Source organism: Papio anubis, unplaced genomic scaffold, assembly GCF_008728515.1.
Source record: "Papio anubis isolate 15944 unplaced genomic scaffold, Panubis1.0 scaffold72, whole genome shotgun sequence".
NCBI classification, from domain to species: domain Eukaryota; kingdom Metazoa; phylum Chordata; class Mammalia; order Primates; family Cercopithecidae; genus Papio; species Papio anubis.
In genome coordinates, this window is record NW_022167418.1 from 309,427 (window position 1) to 335,751 (window position 26,325).

A 26,325-nucleotide genomic window follows, 5' to 3' on the forward strand; every position below is an offset into this window, starting at 1 on the left:
GATATTTCTGCAAAGGGATAAAGGCTATTTTGCCATCTTCCTGGAGTCATTCCTCCTCAGTCTTTTTCTTTTTTTTTTTTTTTTTTTTTACTTTTATATATTCAAAGCCATGAGTTCACACTGATGCCTCTAATTCCAATTCTAACCATTCTAGTTTTCTCTCTTTCCATATTATAATTGCCATCTCTAACAATTAAAAACCTAGCTGCCATTATCTTTAATATATTTACTCATTTGATCAATCCTTTTATGTAACCAATCTCTCATATTTGCTCCCAGACTCTTCCCTACGTGGATACCCTTTTCATACTACTTGGGCTCTAATACTCCATGTTAGGTTGCCAATTCTGCGAGGACATCCTCCTTACCCCCACTTGATCTCTGACCTCCCACATCAGAGTGAAGGCTACCTTCCTCTTCTCCCTTTATGTATGAATATCATCATCATTCCCTTGGATTCTGATACTTGTGGTGTCACATGGACATCCTCCTCACCATTGTTGGACTCAGAAATCTTGCTCAGGGCCACCACAGCAAACCCTTCTTTCTCAATGTGGAAGCCTGCCTTGTGTGGCCGCCAAATGGCTTTAATACTAAATTGTTTAGGAAAGGAAGGAGATGGAATCAAAGGGAAACAAGGGAAATGAAGAGAAGAAGGGAAGTGGAACCACAACATTAATATTTGCAAATCTAAGTATAAGATCTTTTAATATAATCAAATAATAGCAAAACAAAGAAAGTTAGTCAACATAATTAAAAGCTTATGAATAAGAGAATACGTTTTGGAATGGTGGGAGACTTGTGTAGGATGAAACTCTGCAATGGAGTTTGGGTAAAATACACTGGGGACTTAGCTTAAGAGGAAGAAATCTGAAGTCTGCAGATCAGAAATTTCAAACCCACCTAGGGCTGTGCCATCTCCTTTTCTCTTCCTTTAAAAGCAATCCTAAACTCATCATACACGTGTTCATTTATTAACTGTGCTAACAGTAAGATATGAAAATAACACCCAGTGTTTAACACTGGAAAACTTTTCCAAAAAGGTCCCTCTGTCATTTTGAAAAAAAGAGTGTTATATAAATACGTAAGTGCCCACTTTCAAATCCTGTAAATGTGTATCTTAAATAAGACGCATAGCCACTTGGGAAAGTTTTCCAGCATTGAAATGTGGAAAACTGTGTCAAAAATTTAAAAGACTTTGAAGAATAAGAAAAGGTCACAGGGTAAAATCCCTGAAGACAAACACTGTCAATTTAGAATGGCAGATACTTTGAAAACATAGTCCTTATGAGTCATGTGTTGCTGTTGTTAGGGGAGTTGAGAGAGTAGGAAGAGGCTAAAAGGAATTTGAAAAGATGTTATAATATGTACAAATCTTTATGAAAATGTATTCTTTATGTCAGGCTTGAGATATCACAATCCTTTTTCCCAAGATATTGAAATATTATGAGCTGAATAAAGTTTCCAGAAATTCTACAAGGCTGATGAGACTCTGTCTTCTCTACATTACCCAGGTAATCAAGGGATTGACTAGTATCCCAAAGCCATTAATACAAAGAAGGTGATTTTTAAATTCTTTTAATGAATTCTTTGTGGCTGTATTATTAAATGGATACCAGATGATTATATTGGAGTAGATCATATCTTATAGCAGATCATAATCTATTTTCCCCATTTCATTTCTCTATTACCCTCCTTCCTTATTCCTTTATATTTTGCCTTCAGTAAGATACCTCTTGAATAGAGTGTTATCTAAAAAATAAATTTTGTGGCCAGACCTAAAAAGGCAAACTGAGTCAACTAGCAGCTAACAGGCAGATGAGATGTCAGGCAGCTCATACTGCCAGAAAGGAAATCAATACTACTACTAGAGTATGAGCATCCAGAGTCTATGGTGATTATATTAATTAAAAGTAAATAAATGTATTCAAATCCCAAAGGAACAAAAGAATTGGACTAGAAGTTATTGTTCCCTATGGAGTTAAATTCTACATTATAGTACTGTGGTCCTTACTGATAAGTAAGAAGAACATTTGTCTTATTTAAAACAGGGTCAGTGAAGCAAGAAATGGCTATGTCTTTGTTATGTTTATCTTAATTACTGCAATTAACTATGGCAGTGGCAGAAGCACAAATTATTATATGCTAATACAAAACTAGAGATGGAGAAGGGAGAGTAGACAGACAAAAGGGCTCTCGTGGAGTTTAGAGATGAATTTTTTTTATTGAATATATAGTTAAGTCTTCATCCATGTCCCAAAGCCCAAGAGACAATGCTGAAGTATCAAACAAAAGGTAAGAAATAAGAAGCATGACTAGAATTAGTAGGAAAAGTGACTATTATTTAGCTCTTCTTCCCTTATATTAAGCTTTGATATAAGGATTTAAATGGATTAATGAATAAATAAATGAATAAACAAATAAGCAAATAAATCAGGCTATTCCCTCAATAAAGAGAATGGGATTGAAATAATTATTTTCTCTATCATAAAATAATTTTGATCCTCTAAGAAAAATCACAGCATGGATCTGGGTACTCTCCAGATACAGATTACAAATCTAACAGGCCTGTTAACAAAAATTAACATTGATGAACTAAGAGAAGATGAATTAAAGTTCTACCAGATAAAAGTTGCATGGACACAGAAAAAAGGTAGTCAGAAATAAATAACACGAAAAATAAAAAGTATAATAAATAAATATGGAAGAAATTGGAATCAACATTTTAGTACTTGAAGAACCAAAAAGAGTTTTTTAAAGTGTGATAGTAAAGAGAAATGAGACAAAAAGGAGGAAGATAATACAGATTCCATAAGAGTAGAAATTTTTGTCATTGTTCATTGCTGTAACTCCAGTGTCCAGAAAAATATTGCACAAATAGTGGGTAGTGAACAGAAATAACTAAACGAGTGAATGAATAGGATAAGTAAGAGAGCTGACACTGATACAACGATAGTGGAAAAAGAAGTTATAAAAATAAACTATAAAAATATTTTTATAAAAATAAAACTAGAAACAGAATTGTGATGGAGTGAAGGGAATGTGGGAAATGATCAACAGAGAAAGGAGAGGATAAAAACAATTGAAGATAAAAAGATAACACGGAAGTATAACAGGAGATAGGAAGAGGTGAAAGAGTAGATGATATAAAATATTAAAATTACCAAAAAAGATAGAAATGGTAGGAACTGGCAAAAAAGAGAAGACTTTAGATGATATGATAAAAGATTAAGTAGAAGACAAGAGAAACCAGTAGCTAACATGTAGGTTGCAAGTACTGTTATAATGCTAGTTAATAGCAGAGCTTGGATTAATAATATGCTTCAATTCTAAAAGAATAACAGCTCCACGAGGGCAGGCATCTTTGTTTTTATTCACTGATGTATCTTAAGCATCTATGTGCCTGGCACATAGCAGGTGTTCAAAAATATTTCTTAAATGAATTCTTTTTTTTTTTTTTTTTTTTTTGAGACGGAGTCTTGCTCTATCACCCAGACTGGAGTGCAGTAGCGCAATCTCGGCTCACAGGAAGCTCCGCCTCCCAGGTTCACGTCATTCTCCCGCCTTAGCCTCCGGAGTAGCTGGGATTGCATGCGCCCGCCACTACGCCCGGCTAATTTTTTTGTGTTTTTTAGTAGAGACGGGGTTTCACCGTGTTAGCCAGGATGGTCTCTATCTCCTGACCTCATGATCCACCCGCCTCAGCCTCCCAAAGTGCTGGGATTACAGGCGTGAGCCACCGCGCCCGGCCAGCAGTCATTACTTTTTTACCATCGTCTGTTAGACAAAGACTTTGTATAGCAAACAAAAAATTAAACATCTAGTCATTTTATTCCTGAATATTTTCAAATATCCAATAGTTTGGCAACGTATAAACATACTCAAACCATAAAAAATAACTACAGAATGTGAGTATTTGGTTGTGAAATTCAGACAATAAGAAAAGATTTACAGATAAACCTATAAATGACAAAATGATACAAATGGATACGTTGTTTTATCAAATGCTATCTGATAAAAATTGAAGGCTATAAATATAGCCTTTGAATGCAAATATAAATATGTCCTTTGCATACACAGATGATACTACTGACATACTATTAATAAGACATGGTTTGATCTGGTTTTATCCTATATTTAGTGAAGAGCTGGCATAAACCTATTATCTTGATTTGATTGGTATCATTCTCAATTTAAAACACAGGGATTACATATTTACTACTTCAAATAATTAGAATTTTTTATTTAAAATCATAGGTCCTCAAACATGTATAATAATACAGTCTCCATTATTTGCTGAATTTAGCTTAATTTTAACTTAAAACTTAAAACATTAAAAAGTCCTGAAACATTGTCATTAGGCTGCAGCACATTTGCATCATTATTTAAATCAAAAATAGTTACAAAAAGTTTGTCCTAAAAGTATTTCAACATACTTAGCTACACCATGTGACTGAGGTAAACTTTTGTAACTAGGAATGTTTTCATCCAAGCGCAATCCTTTCCCAAAACATTGAAAGTAAAAACAAAAAAACAAAACAAAACAAAACAAATCTTATCTAAACAAATATAAAAACAGAAAATATATATTTAAAAGTAGTTATTTCTGAAACTACATTGTTAGCAGTTTAATCACAGCAAACACTATTTATATTTAAGCATAAATAAATGTAGATTATTTATATTCCAATCCACTCAAAATACAAACATACCTCATTAAAAAGCCATCTTTTCTCTGTTTTCTATACTGACATGTTTATTCTGACCCTTACTTGACATTCCTCAATGCAAAACAAATATGACCTTCACACTTGCAGGTGCACGGATCCAAGGGAAGACTTAGCGAGTCCAAAAACTAAAGGCGAAGTCAATAATTAAACATAACAATGGAAACTGAACTTTCAACAGGAAAACACATTTTGAATTTTTCACTCTGATTCAATAATCAGGGAATATTGATGTAACACCTCTACAAATTACCTGTCTCAGGTGTGGTGCATAAATAAATGAGGTAAGTAAGCATAATTGTTGGATATTCTTTAAGGTGTAAATACATAAGACAAAAATCTTACATTAACAAAAGTATATAGAAATGTCTGTATAGGACTAGAATGTTTTTAATGTGAAAAAGAGAATAGAATGTTGACAAGAGGGAAAGACTACAACATAGAGCCTACTCAAAGGACAAAAGTATTTATATACATACTTTCCACATTGAAACATATTTCAGAAATTTCTAGTCTTAAAGTTTGTTCTAAGCCTTCTACATCTCCATAACTGATATTTTAAAATGATGTATTGGCACAGAAAATAAGATGCTCTACTCACCCAATTTTGAAACTTTAAGAATTCTTCAATGCTCTTTGGAGGTTCTTGCATTTTCTAATAAAGTAATATCAATATTGTTCATTGGCATTAACTCACTAGACTATTCATAATATTTACAAATAATTTACTCAAATGAAAAAATACTCTAAGTTATCATTTTTAGAGCAGGAAGATATCATAAAATGTTCACTTTGTACCATCCCTCCACTTTGAAAAGGGACACACATAAATGTTTAAATTCTTAGCCTCCAAACCAAATTTTATAATAGGCTTCCCTCTTATACACTAGCCCTAGAGAAAAACTCCTCATGAATCTTGCTTAAGTCCTCATTTCAGATTCCTAAAAGAGTTCCAAGATATTTTGGGCTATCATGGATAGTCTCTATAATAAATCCAGAGCCAAAAATATAATTTGTTCTTGCTGATAAAGTATTTTAAAAAGTTAACTAGTTACATAGTTAAAATAAATTTAAATGTTTGGATGTTCCAGTCTAATAGAAAAAAGTCACATTTTTAGTAGTTTCTTTGTGATTTCAAATGTATTCAACATTAGACAAACTAATTTTAATCCAGACCACACCTTTCTCCTTTGTGCCTTAGAGACTTTGCCTACATTCTTTCTTCTGCCTAGAAGTCTCCCTTTCCCAAACCCTCTTCTTCCAATCCTTTCTTGGCCTATTTAACTCTTACTTCAAATAACAAATTAAAAGTCACTTTGTCCATCAAGCCTTTCTTATCCCCCAAAGTTTTCTCCATGGTAACATACAGCAGATTATCTCTATGAGGACAGAAACTATGGTGCAATCACAGTTTCACACAGTGGCTGGTTCATAGTCAATGCATAATAAGTACTTGCAGTGTGCATAAATGAAAGCATAAATGAGTAGATGAATGTCAGAAATGTATAGGTACTTGAAAAATAATAAAAATACTTCTAGAGAATGAAAATCCAGTGAGAAGGCAAAAATAAGAAGAATTCAGAAGTCTAATGCCCTAATATCCATGGTGATATCACTGAAAAGATTGTATTACATTTTTATTTATTAAAACACATATTTCATATCAATATATAAAGTGGTCAAGATTACAGAATCACAAGTTCATGTTTTAGAAAATAATTTCTAAAAAATAATTACATATTTGAGTTGGGGGATATTTCATTCATCTAAATATATGATGAGTATAAGAAAATATATAACTGATAATATAAGAAGAAGATAAACAGTGTATGTGACAACCATTATAGAAAATGAGTATTCAGTGAGGGTTAAAAAATTAAACAATTGAACTCATGGAGATAGAGATAGAATGATGGTTGCCAGAGGCCGGGAAGGGAATGGGAAGTGAGGGGAAAGTGGGTATGGTCAATGGGTACAAAAATATAGTTTAGGGTCAAGCACAGTAGCTCATGCCTCTAATACCAGCACACTTTGGGAGGCCAAGACAGGAGGACTGCTTGAGCCCAGGAGTTTGAGACCAGCTTGGGCAACACAGCAAGAGCCCATCTCCATAAAAAAGAAAAAAAAAGTAAAACAAAACAAAACAAAACAGAGTGTCCAGGCATGGTGGCTCACGTCTGTAATCCCAGCACTTTGGGAGGCCAAGGCAGGTGGATTGCTTGAGGTAAACAGTGCCAGAGACCAGCCTGGCCAACGTGGTAAAACCCCCGTCTCTACTAAAAACACAAAAAAAGTAGCCAGGTGTCCTAGCTACTCGAGAGGCTGAGATGAGAGAATCACTTGAACCCCAGAGGCGGAGGTTGCAGTGAGCTAAGATTGTGCCACTATACTCCAGCCTGGGTGACAGAGTGAGACTCTCTCTAAATTAAACAAACAGACAAATAAAAAGAGCTAGAGAAAATGAATATGATCTAATATTTGATAGAACAACTGGCTAACTATAGTCAACAATAATTTACTGTACCTTTTGAAATAAATAAAAGAGTATAATTGGAATGTCTACAACACAAATAAATGATAAATGCTTGAAATGATGGATACCCCACTTACTCTGATATAATTATTATATACTGTATGTACCAAAAGTTACCTCATGTATGCCATAAATATATATATACTTACAATATACCCTTAAAAATTAAAAATAAAGATTTAAAAAAGGAAAACAAATGTTTAGACAGAAGCAAAGATGCATAGAGATGTGAAGAAAATGTTATGGGAAACAGGGAACTCTAGAGCTAGTCAGATTGAAAAGAGTGAGATATATGAGAGACGGTGTGCACAAAAAGCTTACAGACAGAAAAATACTCATGATATAATATCTTCAGGGATAGCGGGTATAGCAGTTTGGCTAAAAGGAACTTGCAATACATTTACAAATGTATAGAATTAAACTTAATGAAAACAATTTAAGTATTGACTTTTTTTTCCTTGTAATGGCTGTCAAACCACTCCAAGTACAAAGCACCACAAGTAATATGCACATTTAATTAAAGGGAATTAGAAAAGTGGATTAAGAAAGTGAAACTTGCATAGTGAAGTTCTAACTAATTTCAAAAATTCCATGTTTCTCTTGGGGTAAAATTAAAATAAGGTAAAGTATAAATTAAATAGATTTCTACTTTTGGTAGGATGTAGGAGGATATAAAACACCTATACTTCCATGATAACAGTAAGACAAACTTGGACAAAAAAAAAATCATACTTTTCTATGAGATTAGTGAAAAGTGCTGAATGACAGGAGGCAGGACCAGTTAAATAACTTGTAAACATTCAGAGTCCCTTGTTCAAAATTATTAAGAGTTTGAAGATAATAACATCAGAGCATTAGACCAAATGCATGGTACTTCTCAGCATAAGGCCCTGTGCAACTGCAGAAATTGTAAACCCATGAAGCTGAAAACAAGCGTAATTGTCCTATAGAATTAATGTTTATGGTTTCTTTAAATAAATATAGAAATTAATCCTCCTAGTCTTAAAACTTAAGAAAGTTACATTGGTCTTATCTGAGTTCCTTTCCCAGAAAACTAACCATCAAGCCTCCCAGATAGTGTCAAGGAACTAAAACGTACCAAATCACTATATCTTGACAATTAGCCTCTAGACTCCTTACCATCACCCATCATGATTGCCTAACTGACCACCTGTTTCCTGTTAACCAACTCCTCCTCCCCACCACTCCCTAATTTCTGTTTTCCCACACATGGTTACATTTCTTCCCTGCTCTAAAAAACTCTAATTTTAGTTAGTCAGGGAGATGGATTTGAGACTGATCTCCCATCTCCTTGGCTTCAGCACCCTATTAAAGCTTTCTTCCTTGGCAATACTCATCTCAGTGATTGGCTATCTATGCAGCAAGCATCAAGACCTAGACCAAACCCTTGGTGTTTCACTAACAAAGTCAGCTCTACCTGGGAGCCCTGATTACCTAAAACTCCAAGAGAAATATAAACTTTGTAAGTGAACGTAAAGCTGTGGAAGCTTCCTTACCTTGGGGCCAGCTCTGCTGCTCTTCCTTTGACATGTTCGTTGGCCTGCCATGGTACAGTAACTTTGCAGAAATGAAGAGAAATCAGCTGGGTCTTAGGCATCAATGTGAGTTGGTCGACCAAACTGGGGTATGAAAGACACCCAAATGCAAAAATAAATGACTCAGCCAAACAATCCCTTTTCCCCTCACCTCCAAACCTCACTTCTGACTTTTACCAAGTCATACAGTTTAACTCTGTATCTCCACTCAAATCTCACGTTGAACTGTTGGAATCCCCAGTGTTGGAGGTGGGGCCTGGTGGGAGGTGACTGGATCATGGGGGTGGTTTCTAAAGATTTTGCAAAATCCCCCTAGTGCTGTTTTGTAATAGACTTCTCACGAGATCTGGTTGTTTAAAAGTGTGTAGCACCTCCCCCTTCACCCTTTTCCTCCTGCTCCAGCCATGTAGGACACGTCTGCTTCCCCTTCACCTTCTGCCATGATTGTGAGTTTCCTGAGGCCTCCCCATCCATGCTTCCTGTACAGCCTGTGGGACTATGAGTCAATTAAACTTCTTTTCTTTAAAATTACCCAGTCTCCGGTAGTTCTTTATAGCAATGTGAGAATGGACTAATGCACCAAGAAAGCAGCAGGGGACGAGGGGTTGGAAAATATATTCTGCTCATGAAGCTGGAGGTTCTACTATGTCATATGACAAAGGGCATGCATATAACAAGAAATGGACAAGGGAAGGCTAATAATATAAGCTATTATACTGTTTATAAGAAAAATTGGTCTGAATTTTTCTATCTTATAATGTGAAGATTTGGAATTAAGGCTATTATGGTCTCAAAAAAAATGAGTTGGGAAATGCCTCTGTTTTTTCTATTATCTGAAAGAATTTAAAAAGCTGAAAGATCAGTACTATTCCTTCCTTTCTTCCTTAAATGTTTGGTGGACACTGCTAGTTATGTTCCCTGAACCTGAACCTGAAATTATGGGGGAGTTTTAAATTAAGGATACTGTAATAGACCTAATCATGCCCCCACCCCAAATTCATATGTTGAAGCCCTAACATTTAACAATATGTGACTTTATTTGGAGATGGAGTCTTTGAGGAGACAATTAAGGTTAAAAGAGGCTAAAAGAGGGGGGCTCTAATATGATTGGTGTCATTATAAGAACAGACACCAGAGAGCTTGCTTGCTCATGCTCTCTCTCCATATACACGCAAATATTTTATCTGTGAAAATATCTAGAACTGTGAAATAATAAACTTTGTGTTGTTTTAAATCACTTTGCTTGTTTGCTGTTACAGCAGCAATAAGAAACTAATATGAGGAGAAAGAGTGAATTTTTTTTTTTTTTTTTTATTTTGCAGATGTGAAAACTGTCACACACTTAACTGATGCTCTGTCTATATAAGAGAAGAGGCTTTGTAAGGACGTGGTCAGAAGGCAGTGGTCTACGAGCCACGAAGAGAGGCCTCACTAGAAACTAACACTGATGGCACCTTGGTCTTGGACTTTTGGCCTTTAAAACTGTGAGAAAATAAACTACAGTTGTTTAAGTCATCCACTCTGTGGTATTGTATTATAGCATCCTAGGTAGACTAATACAGACATAAGCTATCAAAATTAATATAGGATCATTCAGCTATTCTATTACTTCTTAATTTTGGTAAATTATCTTTCAAGAAAAATTAAACTGTCAGGTATTTTGATATAAATATTTATTCTTAATATCCTCTTATTATCTTTGCAATCTGTAGTGTCTGTGGTGATGTTTCATTTTTCATTTCTGAAATTTGTACTTTTCTTTATCTTGGTCAGTCTAGCTAAAGGCTTATCAATTTTATTAATCTTTGCAAAGAACTAGTTTTGGCCTTGTTGCTTTTCTTTAGTGCATATTTGTTTTTAATTTCATTGATTTATTCTTATCTTTATTGTCCCTTTCCTTCTTTAAATGTTTGAGAAACTTCCAATGATAAACCCTGCTCTACCATGAAGCTGAATGCTTGACAATTCCTGTTCAGACACCATGAGGCTTTCTATCACCATTTTAATCCCTGTATTTCAAAATGGATAGAAAGTTAAAGATTATTAGATATTTATGGAATAATTGTGAAATAAAAAACATAAAAACAAAAAAATAGAAATCCAAAAAAATGACTAAAAATAAAATCTAGGCATGTACAGACAATGTGGGGAACAGAAGGAAACTTCAAAAAAGTCTTTAAGATTCTTAGAGAGCTATAATAAGATAATGCATCCCTGAAACCACAACTTCATGTTATAAATGAATACAGAAGAAGAGAAAATGCAAAGTACAAATATAATGATATAAATTATCCAACAACAGTCTAGTGAAAAACAGCTGAAGAAATCTTCTAGAAACTAGAACAAAAATGTTAAAGTAAGCAAGAATCAGAGGATAAAAGAACAATAAGTTAGAGGATTATGCCAGGAAAATGACTTTCAATCTGTAAATTTAAATATAGACAGAGCATCAATTGTGTGGCATTTTTCAGATTTGCAAGATACTAAAAAAAAAAATTCTCCTCATATTAGTTTCTTATTGCTGCTGTAACAAACAGCAAAGTGCCTTAAAAAATCACAGTTTATTGATTCTTCCTATCCATGAGCATGGTATGTTCTTCCATTTGTTTGTGTCCTCTTTTATTTCACTGAGCAGTGGTTTGTAGTTCTCCTTGAAGAGGTCCTTTACATCCCCTGTAAGTTGGATTCCTAGGTATTTTATTCTCTTTGAAGCACTTGTGAATGGAAGTTCATTCATGATTTGGCTCTCTGTTTGTCTGTTACTGGTGTATAAGAATGCTTGTGATTTTTGCACATTAATTTTGAATCCTGAGACTTTGCTGAAGTTGCTTATCAGCTTAAGGAGATTTTGGGCTGAGACAATGGGGTTTTCTAAATATACAATCATGTCATCTGCAAACAGGGACAATTTAACTTCTTCTTTTCCTAACTGAATACCCTTGATTTCTTTCTCTTGCCTGATTGCCCTAGCCAGAACTTCCAACACTATGTTGAATAGGAGTGGTGAGAGAGGGCATCCCTGTCTTGTGCCAGTTTTCAAAGGGAATTTTTCCAGTTTTTGCCCATTCAGTATGATATTGGCTGTGGGTTTGTCATAAATAGCTCTTATTATTTTGAGATACGTTCCATCAATACCGAATTTTTTGAGAATTTTTAGCATGAAGGGCTGTTGAATTTTGTCAAAGGCCTTTTCTGCATCTATTGAGATAATCATGTGGTTTTTGTCTTTGGTTCTGTTTATATGCTGGATTACGTTTATTGATTTGCATATGTTGAACCAGCCTTGCATCCCAGGGATGAAGCCCACTTGATCATGGTGGATAAGCTTTTTGATGTGCTGCTGGATCTGGTTTGCCAGTATTTTATTGAGGATTTTTGCATCGATGTTCATCAGGGATATTGGTCTAAAATTCTCTTTTTTTGTTGTGTCTCTGCCAGGCTTTGGTATCAGGATGATGTTGGCCTCATAAAATGAGTTAGGGAGGATTCCCTCTTTTTCTATTGATTGGAATAGTTTCAGAAGGAATGGTACCAGCTCCTCCTTGTACCTCTGGTAGAATTCAGCTGTGAATCCATCTGGTCCTGGACTTTTTTTGGTTGATAGGCTATTAATTATTGCCTCAATTTCAGAGCCTGCTATTGGTCTATTCAGGGATTCAGCTTCTTCCTGGTTTAGTCTTGGGAGAGTGTATAAGTATCCAGGAAATTATCCATTTCTTCTAGATTTTCTAGTTTATTTGCATAGACATGTTTATAGTATTCTCTGATGGTAGTTTGTATTTCTGTGGGGTCGGTGGTGATATCCCCTTTATCACTTTTTATTGCATCTATTTGATTCTTCTCTCTTTTCTTATTAGTCTTGCTAGCGGTCTATCAATTTTGTTGATCTTTTCAAAAAACCAACTCCTGGATTCATTGATTTTTTTGGAGGGTTTTTTGTGTCTCTATCTCCTTCAGTTCTGCTCTGATCTTAGTTATTTCTTGCCTTCTGCTAGCTTTTGAATGTGTTTGCTCTTGCTTCTCTAGTTCCTTTAATTGTGATGTTAGAGTGTCAATTTTAGATCTTTCCAGCTTTCTCTTGTGGGCATTTAGTGCTATAAATTTCCCTCTACACACTGCTTTAAATGTGTCCCCGAGATTCTGGTATGTTGTATCTTTGTTCTCATTGGTTTCAAAGAACATCTTTATTTCTGCCTTCATTTCGTTATGTACCCAGTAGTCATTCAGGAGCAGGTTATTCAGTTTCCATGTAGTTGAGCGGTTTTGATTGAGTTTCTTAGTCCTGAGTTCTAGTTTGATTGCACTGTGGTCTGAGAGACAGTTTGTTATAATTTCTGTTCTTGTACATTTGCTGAGGACTGGAGTGCTTACTGTCCAAGGTAATTTATAGATTCAATGCCATCCCCATCAAGCTACCAATGAGTTTCTTCACAGAATTGGAAAAAACTGCTTTAAAGTTCATATGGAACCAAAAAAGAGCCCACATTGCCAAGACAATCCTAAGTCAAAAGAACAAAGCTGGAGGCATCACGCTACCTGACTTCAAACTATACTACAAGGCTACAGTAACCAAAACAGCATGGTACTGGTACCAAAACAGAGATATAGACCAATGGAACAGAACAGAGTCCTCAGAAATAATACCACACATCTACAGCCAGCTGATCTTTGACAAACCTGAGAAAAACAAGAAATGGGGAAAGGATTCCCTATTTAATAAATGGTGCTGGAAAATTGGCTAGCCATAAGTAGAAAGCTGAAACTGGATCCTTTCCTTACTCCTTATACGAAAATTAATTCAAGATGGATTAGAGACTTAAATGTTAGACCTAATACCATAAAAACCCTAGAAGAAAACCTAGGTAATACCATTCAGGACATAGGCATGGGCAAGGACTTCACGTCTAAAACACCAAAAGCAATGGCAACAAAAGCCAAAATTGACAAATGGGATCTAATTAAACTAAAGAGCTTCTGCACAGCAAAAGAAACTACCATCAGAGTGAACAGGCAACCTACAGAATGGGAGAAAATTTTTGCAATCTACTCATCTGACAAAGGGCTAATATCCAGAACCTACAAAGAACTCAAACAAATTTACAACAAAAAAAATACAGCCCCATCAAAAAGTGGGCAAAGAATTTGAACAGACATTTCTCAAAAGAAGACATTCATACAGCCAATAGACACATGAAAAAATGCTCATCATCACTGGCCATCAGAGAGATGCAAATCAAAACCACAATGAGATACCATCTCACACCAGTTAGAATGGCAATCATTAAAAAATCAGGAAACAACAGGTGCTGGAGAGGATGTGGAGAAATAGGAACACTTTTACACTGTTGGTGGGATTGTAAACTAGTTCAACCATTATGGAAAACAGTATGGCGATTCCTCAAGGATCTAGAACTAGAAGTACCATATGAGCCAGCCATCCCATTACTGGGTATATACCCAAAGGATTATAAATCATGCTGCTATAAAGACACATGCACACGTATGTTTATTGCGGCACTATTCACAATAGCAAAGACTTGGAATCAACCCAAATGTCCATCAGTGAAAGACTGGCTTAAGAAAATGTGGCACATATACACCATGGAATACTACGCAGCCATAAAAAAGGATAAGTTTGTGTCCTTTGTAGGGACATGGATGCAGCTGGAAACCATCATTCTAAGCAAACTATCGCAAGAACAGAAAACCAAACACCGCATGTTCTCACTCATAGGTGGGAACTGAACAATGAGATCACTTGGACTCGGGAAGGGGAACATCATACACCGGGGCCTATCATGGGGAGGGGGGAGGGGGGAGGGATTGCATTGGGAGTTATACCTGATGTAAGTGACGAGTTGATGGGTGCTGATGAGTTGATGGGTGCAGCACACCAACATGGCACAAGTATACATATGTAACAAACCTGCATGTTATGCACATGTACCCTAGAACTTAAAGTATAATAAAAAAAAAAAATTAAAAAAAAAATCACAGTTTATTATTTCACAGGTCTAGAGGTCAGGAATCTGAAATGGGTCTGCAGGGCTATGCTCTTTTCATGTTTTGTGTGTGTGTATGTGACGGAGTTTCACTCTTGTCGCCCAGCATAGTAAATTTACTTGCGTAACAAAAAAACGCAAAATATCGATGGTTTAATACACATAATTTTTTTTCTCCCAGAAGATCTTTTCGTGAGAAAGGGGGCTTCTAGCAGTCCCCTGCTATCCTTTGCTCAGAACTCCTCCCTCATCTTCAAAGCCAGCAGTGTAGAATCTTCTCCCCTCTCTTGACATCTTGTCTCCCTCTTATAAGGACTCTTTGATTATGTCCAGCCATCCAGATAATCCAGGGTAATTTTCCCCATCTCCTTAATCACATATGCAGTTCCTTTTGCCATATAAGATAAAATATCAATAGGTTCTTAAATATCAATAGGTTCTTAAGATTAGGATATAGACATCTTTGGGGGTCATTATTCTGTCTACTACACTCCTATTTACCTTTTTTCAGGAAGGCATTAGAGGATGTAGTTCATTTTTAAAAAGGGATTAAACAAAGAAAAAGGAAACAAGTGATCTAACACACAGGAGAACAGTATTACATTGCAGAAACCAGCAATCCTGAATAAACTAAAGGTTGTAACGCTGTAGGCAGAGTATCTGTAAGGAAAAAAACATCTACTGGATTATCTGATGTATTTCACTGTGATGCTTTAGCAGTTTGCCAAAGTGTTTGAGGACAGATTAATAATACGTTAAAAATGGCAGTTATTAAGAGAAAGGAAAGTAAAAGGTTGTATTAAAAGTGAATGTGATCTTAATATGCTATGTGCCTTGGGGTTGAATAACATTTACCTAGACAGTAGTGATAACACTAAATGTTGATTTAGCCAAAGCCTATGATATCACTATATTGATAGGTAAAGGGACAAGAAGAGTGTATGAGGTAGAGAGGGAATGTTCACACACTTGGAGGTGGTACTGTTATAAAAGACCTATATCACTGCCTTCCGTAGGAGAAAGTCAATGGGTAATGTCTGAAATTGGAAAACCAAGAAATTGCAATGTAAGTATATTTAGACATAGTGGATAATAGACAAAATATTTAAAACACTTGAATTTTCCTTTGGTGAGCAGAATTGAGAATAGAGTAGAAGGGTTGGAGACTACAGGGTTTTCTTTAACCTCAGAATGTGGCAAACTGTTAGTGCTCACCAATATGTGTGTGTTTCTCTACATTTCCCAGAATCCACTGCAGTTAAAGTAGGGGCCTTGGGACTAAATTCTGGCCAACAGAATGTGGCCAAATTGATATATGTCATTTTTAGGGTTGACGTTGGGTGATTCGCCATTCTTTCTTGTCAAATAAGCTAGTCCTAGAAGGCAGCAGAATCATTAAAAATAAAAACATTTGGCCTTGAATTTAACATTTCATCTGACTAGAAATAGCCAAAATGGATCTTTTGTGAGAAAAAAAAAAAAAAAAACATGTATTAAACTGTTGATATTTTGGGGTTTTCTGTTACAGAAGTAAATTCACTATCGACAAGATTTGCCAATCCTTTGAGAAGAGGGATCTATGTCTCCTTTCCTAAAATGCAACAGGACTTTGACACACTTGTAAGCAAAAGAAAGTGAGGGAAGTAGCACCGTGTTACTTTTTGAGGCAAGGTCAGAAAAGGTCAGGCAATTTTTGCTTTGTTCATTGCAACACTCCCTTTGGAGCTCTGAGTTTAAGCTAAGAAGTCTGACTACCTTGCTGCCATACTGTGAGGAAGCCCTGGCCATATAGTTACAGAAGCTCTGCTAGCATGCCTACTCTAGTCTTTCTGAATTACCAAAGAAAAGCTGATGACTGTGCCCTACTGACAACATCACCTGTGAACATAATAAAATGGTTGTTTTAAGCCACCATATTTTGGAGTAATTTATTACATACAATAGCAACCCAATGCTCAATCTAACAAATAGTATCATTTACTTTTTAATCTGTGCAATTTAACTATTTTGATAAAACTTAGAGTTAAGCTAAAAAGGAAAATGGGTGTGAATTACTTATTCCTGGCTTATAGACTTTGCTATTCTACTTTCCCTACCCAGAAAGTTCACCTTTCTCCCTAAATCACTGGCTTTCAAACTTTTTAGAGTTTGAAATACACTAAGAAATACATTTTACAAACAAGCCCTAGTGCACACATACATGCATATATATAATTAAAAGCTCCATACAGTAGCACTTTACTAAGTAACACTAAATTTACTTACATGCGCTGATATTTCCAATCTATATTGTTTCAGTTTTTTTTTTTAAGTGTAAAGAGATTTCCTTGCTTACAAATGGGTCAAGACCTCCACTAATGGGGTCCCACACAATCCCCTTTCCAGTTGAAAACACTATCCTAAACCTAAATCATTCTTCAAGGCCTTACCCAAGTTCAAAAAAGAAGGCTTTATTGACCACTCCATTCTCAGCTTTCTTGAAATTCCTGTAATGTATTCAGTTGCATTTTTTAATCTCAGTAGTAAGAATATTGCATTTTCTTACTTAAATTTAACATGCTTTACTTGATATCGTAAGCACTTCTAGGGCATTGTAATGTCCTTTATCTACCACTCGATGAATTCAGAGTGCTCAATAAAACATTGCTCAGCATTTGACCATTGTGTTTTAAAATCTTAGTTGTTAGAGTGCACTTCAGTTTGGGCATTCTTTGGGGAGAGGTACGGACAAATGTTCTAATAACTCATCCACATATTATACTTCAAACTGGAAAAACACACAAAATAGTCTTAACTCTATATGCGTGTTTTTATGCAAACTAAATCATAAAGATATAAATGATTTTTCTAATAGCTTTCATTACCATACAGCGCACGAAATAATGATATTGATATAGCTACGAAAGAGTAATATAACCAAGTTCTCACAACTAAAATATCTTTGAGGTGGGCAAAATGCAAACTTTTCTCTGGGATCAACATTTCTTCACAACTCACTGCAACTACGCCTTGAGAGTATGTTTCGAGAACCGCTTCCCAATTATGTTGTCCCAGAAAGAATCGGGAGGAAACCGGGTGAAAGGCTGCGAGGCTTGAGGCGGGTCCCAGACGAACGCGGCCCTGCCCCACGCCAGAGCCTCTCAGAAGTGCGACACCGCCGCTGAGAGAGAGACGCTGAGGCGGAACTTCCAGTCTAACCCCGCCCCGCTGTCTTCCCAGCCTTTTGCTTAGGCCGCGCGGTCTGCGTTGTGCGCGGCCCCAGCCCTAGCAACGACTCTAGTAACTGCCTGGCTCCTCCCTCTGGTGTCTCCGGGAAAGCGCTCCGTCTGGTCCCTGCGCTATCACGGCCCGGTGCGTGGCTCGGGCTCGGGGGGAGCTGGAGACGCGTGGAGCTGTTCGAGGACTCGCGGGTGTGCAGGTCTGAGTACCACTCCGATCCCTGGTGGAGGTCTCCGCGCCTCTCTGGAGACCAGTGGTCTGGCCCCAGAGGTGCGGCCGCGGGAAGTGGACATTCTTTGTCAGGACCCTAGCGGAGGTCGCGCTGGGTGTCGCCTGTGAGGGAGATCCTCGGTCCCTGCGCGGTCTCTTGCTTTTTTTAGGATCTTGCGGGCCCTTTGGGGAAAAGGTTTCCAAATTTTTCCTCAAAAAAAAAAAAAAAAAAAAAATTGTTTTTCCTACCAATGATTTTCGGTGCATTCCGCCCCAACGAAAAATATGTCCTGGCAAAGTCAGTTCCCTAGGAACCCTATACTTTATTCTATTTTTTTTTTTAGTATTTGGAGTGGTTTGTGGGGGTTTGGTTATTACGGAAGGAGACGTTATTACAGACGTAGAATTAGCGATGCCATGCAGTGTAGTTAAAATATTGAGGTTGTGGTTACATAATAAACAAAAGAGCCTTTTCTTACGTCTAAATTATTTATTGGGAATGTAGGACAAATAAGGAAGTATATTAACATTTTTCGGTCACCAGGTCCACAAAGTTGGATGGTAAAATCGATACTTTAGATCGCAGCATTTAAGGACTAACCCAATGCACCATGAAAACGAAGGCCAGACAGTCTGCTACCATATGGCGGGTGGTGTGGGAGGGGCCGTTGATCCTGTATAAAAAAGAGTACTACCTTGGATTGTGAAAAATGAATGTTGGACCTGTAGGTCCAAGTTCTTAAAAATACTCTAGACTAAAGAAAAATTGTTTTTTTTCCTAATACTGAATTGGTACACAATACAGTACAGGGGAGTCTATATAATGTTCCATTGGGAGGTGAGTCAGCTTGCAATAATGGAAGAGGTAGAAGCTTTTTCTGTTATTATTTTGGAAAAAAAAAAAAATTGCCAGCCTGCCACTTGTGCTAGGCTGCAGATGGCCCATAAAGATAGTTTGTCAGATACTTCAGTAGTGAGATACTTCCTGGATGTGTTTTGCAGAATGGTTTTGATTTAGTTAACTAGTGTTTGTTGAGTGCCTCCTGTTGCCTAAGAATCAGTAATAGGTGAGATAGGTGAGATCGGGGAAGGAATCTGCTCTTACAGAGTTGAATGGGAGAGGGGATAGATTCGCTAAAGTACCTCCACAATAAATGCATTTTTCCATGTCAAATATGTGGAACCAATAATAAGTACTCAAAGATAAAGAGATTTAAGACATTGCTGTGACCCATCTATGAGTTAATAAGGAACTGAATTAGAGTCCTGACTTTGAGGGTGAAGATAGAGGATTACGTACAAGGTAGAATTGATGCAACTTGGTGAGTATAATTAATTTGGGGTGGAAATTGAGTAGAAGGAGGAATAAAAAATTAATGTATTTTTAGCCTTAAGTTCCAGAATGATGGACGCACCATCAAGGTGTTAAAATTGTTAGTTCCTTAGGAATAGTCTTTATGTTTTCTAAGTATTTCTAGCCCCCATGACTCAAATTGTATTTCCTTGCACATATTTGATGTTAACAAGTATGTTTTAAAGATTTTAAATAACCCCATTTGCAACAAATGATTTACTCACAGTCGAGACAGGTTGTTGGCTAGGTTAGGACAGATACCCTGATCATGTAGTTTCAGAGACCATTGGAGGAAGCTGCCCATGATTTACGATTGCTGGCCTCTTCTGCGTGGCCACCTCAGCCGTAAGTGAGAGAATGTAGGTGAACTAGGAGGTGGAGCCATAAACATGTCTCTTTTACTGTCTTACAGGTATTTGTGGTGGTTGATTTTTTGTAGAGGAAGGTTATTTATATAAGGTTTCACTAATATCCATTTAGTTATGTGGATAGCAGGTCTGTGAACTGCAAAGTGTTATTTCTGAGGTATCTCTAGGAGGAATGCATGTCGAGGGTCCTAGGATAACTCCAAAAACTTACCAATAGTTTTCTGTTAAATGTCAGGCAACCACAGTAACTTTCATGACATCCACAGGGACTGCATTTTTCAATCCCACTATACTTGGTCCTTTGGCACATGCAGTCCCGCTAAATAGCTACTGGAATACCCAGGAAAATGAAGTCAGGTTAAGCTAGTCCAATCAAATTTCATTTTTTAGGATGAATCACATCATCTGAATAACTCAGGACTATTAAAGCCTCAAAATGTTTCTCCGTAAGAACCTCAGGCAACACCAGGACAAACCCAAAGAGAGTTTGGGTGAAACTTAGCTTCTTATGTGCAGCAAAGAGGTGCCAACAGAGCATTTGCAACTCTCATTTCTGGGGACTATTAGGATCTCTTCCCAAACTTTTTTTTCTCTGTTTTAGAGATGGGATCTCACTTTGTTGTCCAGACTATTCTCAAACTCCTGTGCTCAAGTAATCCTCCCACCTTAACCTCCCAAATGCTAGTATTAAAGGCATGAGCCACCAAGCCCGGCCCTTCCCAAGCTTGGAACTTCTTTACCTGGGTCACAGATGGACTCTAGGAGAGCTCTAAACCTCCTGAAATTGTGTGCAAAATATTGTGTCTGTATATTCATCTAGGGATGAGGTTTACGATTTTCATGTGATTCCTAAAAGAATCTGAGGTTCAAGAAAAGAGGGCATCTTAATATCCTGCACTTTTAGTCATTTAGGGCATGGTCACAAAGATCAAAGCCATTTTTAGGCAGGTGATTTGGAGTGACAGAAGTAGGTAAGATTTTCTATTTGTGTGTTAGGAAGAAGGGTTTGGACCATTGTTCTTAAATACTGCTTTCTTACCCAAAATGTAAATCTGTACCTAATCAGTACACAGCAAAAATATTTACTGTATTTTGGTTTTCCCGTTGGGTACATTTGGCTAGTACCTTTTTCTACTATAACTGGCGTCTTTGCATCTCCTTATTTGGGTCTCAAGCTCACTGGGATTTACAATTTAAAAAAAAAAAAAAATTCATTTGATGAGTAATTAAATTAGTGCCACTAACTTCTTCTCAGCAAATTATGTTGTATTTTATGTTCCTCTGGACTTATTGTTCACTTTCTATATGGGAGACCACAAAACGTGTCCTGCTCGAGTCACAGCATTCCTCTTGTCACTGTTTCTACTTAAAGTGCCTGGAGCTTTGTAGTTAAACCACAATGCCAGAAGGCTTTATAATAAGAGAATTATTTTATAGCTGTGGAATGCATATCAAATCAATAGGGCACCAGTGTTGTTTCTCCCTTGAAAGATATCTTCCTTACAGGGTATGCAGATAACAATTTTGGCAGCTATCACCCTTTGAAGAAAATATTAAGTGGGAAAGTTATTTTACCGTTTTTCTCTAGTTCTAAAGAATCAATGATGTATGTTTTTAAAAAGCATAAATTCTTAGAGTAAGTGGACATTAATGTTACTCTGTAAATTTTTAAGATTTATAAAATAATATATTTTACCTTACGGGATAATTTATAAATTATAATGAGTAGTAGGTGCCTCTTATTTTTTATTGGATATTTAGTTGTATATGTATATGCACACTTGTACACACACACACACATATGTAGTGTGTGTTTTAAGTTGGAGAGGGCTATATCTTTTAGAACATAACCAACTAAATTTTGCCAATCCCACTAGAATCTTCTATTTTTCATTAATGTCAGTTCAAAGTCAGAGCCAACAGGTTAAATACATTCCTGTCTGATGCTAACATGAAACCATTGCATTCCTAATATCTGGAAAACAAAATTGCCATCTCTGGAACAAAAAAAGCGTTCTTGAAAAATGGATTCTCAGTACCTGAACTTTATATTTGAAATACCTTTGAGTTTATTGCTTTTAATCTTATGTTTTAAAGTATGCCAATTTGGTGGTTTAAAACATGTTTAATAAGTACTAAAACAGCACACAATTGTGACTTAAGTTGAGTAATTTTCTTTGTAGACTGAGTAAAATGTTTTCTGTTTTTATTTTGCCTTCTCTTGACACTTTTTTTTTTTTTTACAGTGCACCTATGATATGTGTTTTAGAAATAGCTGTTAAACTTTGGTTTGAATGAAGAATGTCTCTCAATTCACCTATATTTCTCAAACGAAGTGAAGAAAATAATTCAAAATTTGTGGAAACAAAACAGTCACAAACTACTTCCATAGCTTCAGAAGATCCCCTTCAAAACTTATGTTTAGCATCTCAAGAAGTTCTTCAAAAAGCTCAGCAAAGTGGGAGATCAAAATGTCTCAAATGTGGTGGTTCCAGAATGTTCTACTGCTATACATGTTATGTTCCAGTTGAAAATGTACCTATTGAACAGATTCCACTTGTGAAGGTTAGTAAGAAATTTAATTGTTTGAAAGTATGAAAATAGATTTTTAAAAAACATGTATACCTACTCTAATTGATAAACTTAATAAATAATGTTATTATTTATTAAGTTCCTGTCCCTGTGTCCTTCCCTTATTGGCTAGAGTTGGACCGCACAATCTAAACTGATCCCAGTTGGCTAAGACTTAAACTTTTCCAAATAGGGTAAATGCACGATTTGTAAAAGGAGGAGTTAGGAGTGGTCTGTCCGTTATAGTATAAGGCATTTCTGGACATGTTTGGGCATGTCAGGGCACAACAAGAGTGGGAGGGTTGCTTGCAGGCTGGAAACGAGAGTACAAGGAGCTTGGGCTTCTGAACAAAGAACAAGAACATCGCACAAGTAAACCTTTTGAAGAGGAATTTATCATTGCTAACATTATGAAAACGAAGTGTATTTATGGAAAATTTAGTCCTGCAGACTACTAAACCTCTTGGTGTTTTTAATGAAACCCATTAATTTTTCATTAATGATTTAATTTATTTACAATATAAGAAAAAAATGTGTGATATAAACATATGAATACTAAAAAATAAGTTTATAGACACCCCGAAGGAGCTCCAAAAACTCATGTCTTTGGACTGCTTCTTGAGAAAACACTATTCTAGTAGAATTAGAGTTGATTTTTACCTAGGATTTTGTTACTTATCCTATACATGGGGATGGAGTAGATTTCATTGACCAAAATGAAAATAAAGTAAAATTTGAAAACTAAGACCAATTCCCTGGGCTGTGTGATTTTAGAGTGATTTTAAGCCTGATTTAAAAGGTCATTCGAATTGATTGCTTACCTTTATAGTTTTTGGTGTTTACCAAGACTACTTTTGTATAGGTAAAAGATCTGTAGAACATCATGTCTACATAATCAAAGAAGAATTTATTATATATATGTTAACTTGTCTAACAGTATCCCAAACTTTAGGAGTAAATCAATTAATGTATAAAATTTGACTACTGTTTATTAACACTTTAGAGAGACTAAACTCTACACATGGACTCATTAGAACTTTCCAGTAAAAAAAAATGAGTTGTAGCTATATTTTAAAATATTTATTTTGATGATTTTAAATTTCATTTAAATTTGAAGTAAGAAAAGTACTTTGACACTCATATTTTATTTGAATTTCAATTTAGCCTATATCATCTTGGCCAGTCCATGGTCTCCTCTGCGTCTAAAATCACATATATAGGCTAATGGAAAGTTTACTAGCCAAGAATAAGTAAGTGTGGAATTTAAGCTTCACAGTTTGCTCAGAAAAACCAAGAACTTGAGGGTAATAATTATTTTCAAGTTTTCCATTATCTTACAGGAATGTTACATTTTGAAGTATGGTTTTTGAAGTATACGTAGAATTATTATATCTTACATTTCTCTCATAGCCACATAAAGAAGGGATTCCATTAAAAGTTTTATCCTAAGGTGTATTATATTAAAAAATGGATTGCATATTATAATAATAAAAATCAGTAATGTAGTTACAGGGCTGATATTTTCATAGATATTTAATATTAGAGGGTATTTTCCAAATCAGTGGTCTAATATACACCATTTAATAGAAATGACTGAAGACATTAGTGTTTGATCATCTCTAGATGGTCTAGACTGTGCAGAGTTTTCTAAAGTGTTTATATTTTAATGGCCTTGTATGAAAGTTGATACTTTAATATACATTAATGGTAATAACAACTCTGCAAAATGTTCTTTCTAATTTTTATTTTTATTTTAACAAATCATTCAGCATTTGCTTTTAGATAGCCTACTTAGAAAGGGAGGATGACAATATAATGAGTAATTCCCTCCCAATTGTAGTCTAGGGAATGCATTCATAAATATAGTCATATGTCTCCTAATGACAGGGATACATCCTGAGAAATGTGTCCTCAGAAATGAGTCGTTAGGCAAATTCACTGTTGTGCGAACATCTTAGATGTACTTACACAACCTTCATAGTATAGCCTACTACACACGTGGGCTATACCTATGGCTCCTAGCCTACAAAATCTGTACAGCATGTTGCTGTACTGCATACTGTACGTAGTTGTACACACAATGATATTAGTGTATCTAAACAAATATAAGCATAGAAACGTACAGTAGAAGTACAGTATAAAAATAGTAATCTTTTATGGGCACTTAGCATGAATGGAGTTTGCAGGACTGGTAGTTTTTCTTGGTGAGTCAATGGTGAGTTATGAGTGAATGTGAAGGCCTGTGATATTACTGTACACTATTGTAGTTTTTATAAACACTGTATACTTAGGGTACACTACATTTATGAAAAATATTTTTCTTCAATAATAAGCTTACTGTGACTTTTTTACTTTATAAGCTTTTTTAAAAACTTGTGATAACACTTAACTTTAAACACAAATACATTGTACAGCTGAACAAAAATATTTTATTTCTTTATATTCTTATCCTATAACCTTTTTCCTATTTTTATTGTTTATTTATTTTTACTTTTTAAACTTTTTTGTTGAAAACTAAGACACAAACACATTACCCTAGGCTTACACAGTGTCAGGATCATCAGTGTCACGGTCTTCTTCCACCTCCACATCTTGTCCCACTGGAAGCTCTTCAGGGGCAATGTATGGAGCTGTCATCTCCTGTGATAGCAATGCCTTCTTCTGGAATACCTCCTTAAGGACCTGCCTGAGGCTGTTTTACAGTTAACATTTCTTTTTTCTAATTAGGATGAGTAACTCTAAAACTAAAAAAATTAAGTGTAGTATATAAACCAGTAACAGATTTATATTATCATTATTAAGCATTTATTGTATAGCATGCTTTTTTATGACTGGCAGTGCAGTAGGTTTGTTTACATCAGGATCGTCACAAGCATATGAGTACTGCACTATGGTACAATGTTACAATGGTTACACTTCAGTAGGCCATAGGAATTTAGAGCCTAGAATTTAAAAGGCTCTCTTGGGGAAAGTTGATAATCCCATGGGAAAATGCTGAGGTCTGCTTGTCAGTAGCATTTTGATAAACTTGGGTGGAAAGATTTGTGGTAAGTCTCTTTTATAAAACATAGGTGTTAGAGAGCTGATTGATATTCTTTACTTGTTTGAAAACAGAACGCCTCTACTAAGACTGCCCTCTGGTCAACACTTTTTTTTTTTTTTTTTTAAACACAGTTAAGCTTTAATGTCCATAAGAAGCCTCAGAGCAGTGTTTTTGTAGCTTGTAAAAAAGCAAAAATTTTTTTTCTTTCTTTCTTTTTTTTTTATTTTTATACTTTAAGTTCTTGGATATATGTGCAGAACTTGCAGTTTTGTTATATAGATATAAACATGCCATGGTGGTTTGCTGCACCCATCATCTACATTAGGTATTTGTCCTAATGCTATCCCTCCCCTAGCCCCCCACCCCCAGACAGGCTCCAGTGTGTGATGTTCCCCTGCCTGTGTCCATGTGTTCTCATTGTTCAACTCCCACTTACCAATGAGAACATGCGTTGTTTGGTTGTTTGGTTTTCTGTTCCTGTGTGGTCAACACTATTATTGTTACTCTGTACTCTTGTCATTATTTAAGAAATAATCTTCTTTTAACATGTGTGAACTAGAACACAAACATGGATTTCCATGATTTGATCTGTTTCTGTGCTTTGATTTTATGATGCGAGAGATCTCATGCTCATGGAGAACTAACAATACCTGGATTGTGTACAGGTTTTGCATAATTATATTATGCTTGCAGACTTTAGTTCATAAAGCTTTTTATTTTATCATATAATTAAAAAATAGGC

General features: G+C 35.8%; 2 protein-coding genes across 9 annotated transcripts in view; one reads left to right on the plus strand and one right to left on the minus strand.

Annotated features, from left to right (window-relative positions):
- LOC101020448 (protein FAM227B) overlaps window positions 1-18,040 on the minus strand; it is a 290,771-nt gene extending 272,731 nt beyond the window's left edge. For 5 of the 8 annotated variants that reach the window (XM_031662518.1, XM_031662522.1, XM_031662523.1 and 2 more), the window contains exons 1-3: window positions 17,816-18,040; window positions 8,778-8,900; window positions 5,329-5,382 (exon numbers count right to left, since the gene is read on the minus strand). In XM_031662518.1, the coding sequence (XP_031518378.1) occupies window positions 5,329-5,382; window positions 8,778-8,828 (105 nt within the window). In that variant the 5' untranslated portion in view covers window positions 8,829-8,900; window positions 17,816-18,040. Of the gene's footprint in view, window positions 1-4,712; window positions 4,856-5,328; window positions 5,383-8,777; window positions 8,901-17,746 lie in introns of those variants that run through there. The other 3 variants (XM_031662519.1, XM_031662521.1, XM_031662520.1) reach the window with 3 other exon arrangements.
- Window positions 18,041-18,097: 57 nt separating this feature from the next.
- On the plus strand, window positions 18,098-24,897 carry LOC116268632 (DTW domain-containing protein 1-like). Its single transcript, XM_031662526.1, has 3 exons — window positions 18,098-18,236; window positions 22,216-22,532; window positions 23,698-24,897. The coding sequence occupies exons 2-3, from the start codon at window positions 22,271-22,273 to the stop codon at window positions 23,763-23,765; spliced, it is 330 nt and encodes a 109-aa protein (XP_031518386.1). The 5' UTR covers window positions 18,098-18,236; window positions 22,216-22,270; the 3' UTR covers window positions 23,766-24,897.
- The last annotated feature ends 1,428 nt before the right edge of the window (window positions 24,898-26,325 follow it).

Bases quoted from the DNA above. Each gene is read 5' to 3' on its own strand.
- LOC116268632 (XM_031662526.1), top strand. From the start codon at position 22,271: ATGTCTCTCAATTCACCTATATTTCTCAAACGAAGTGAAGAAAATAAT. The intron at 22,533-23,697 runs AGGTTAGTAAGA...TATTTGAATTTC, and splicing joins TGAACAGATTCCACTTGTGA to AATTTAGCCTATATCATCTT.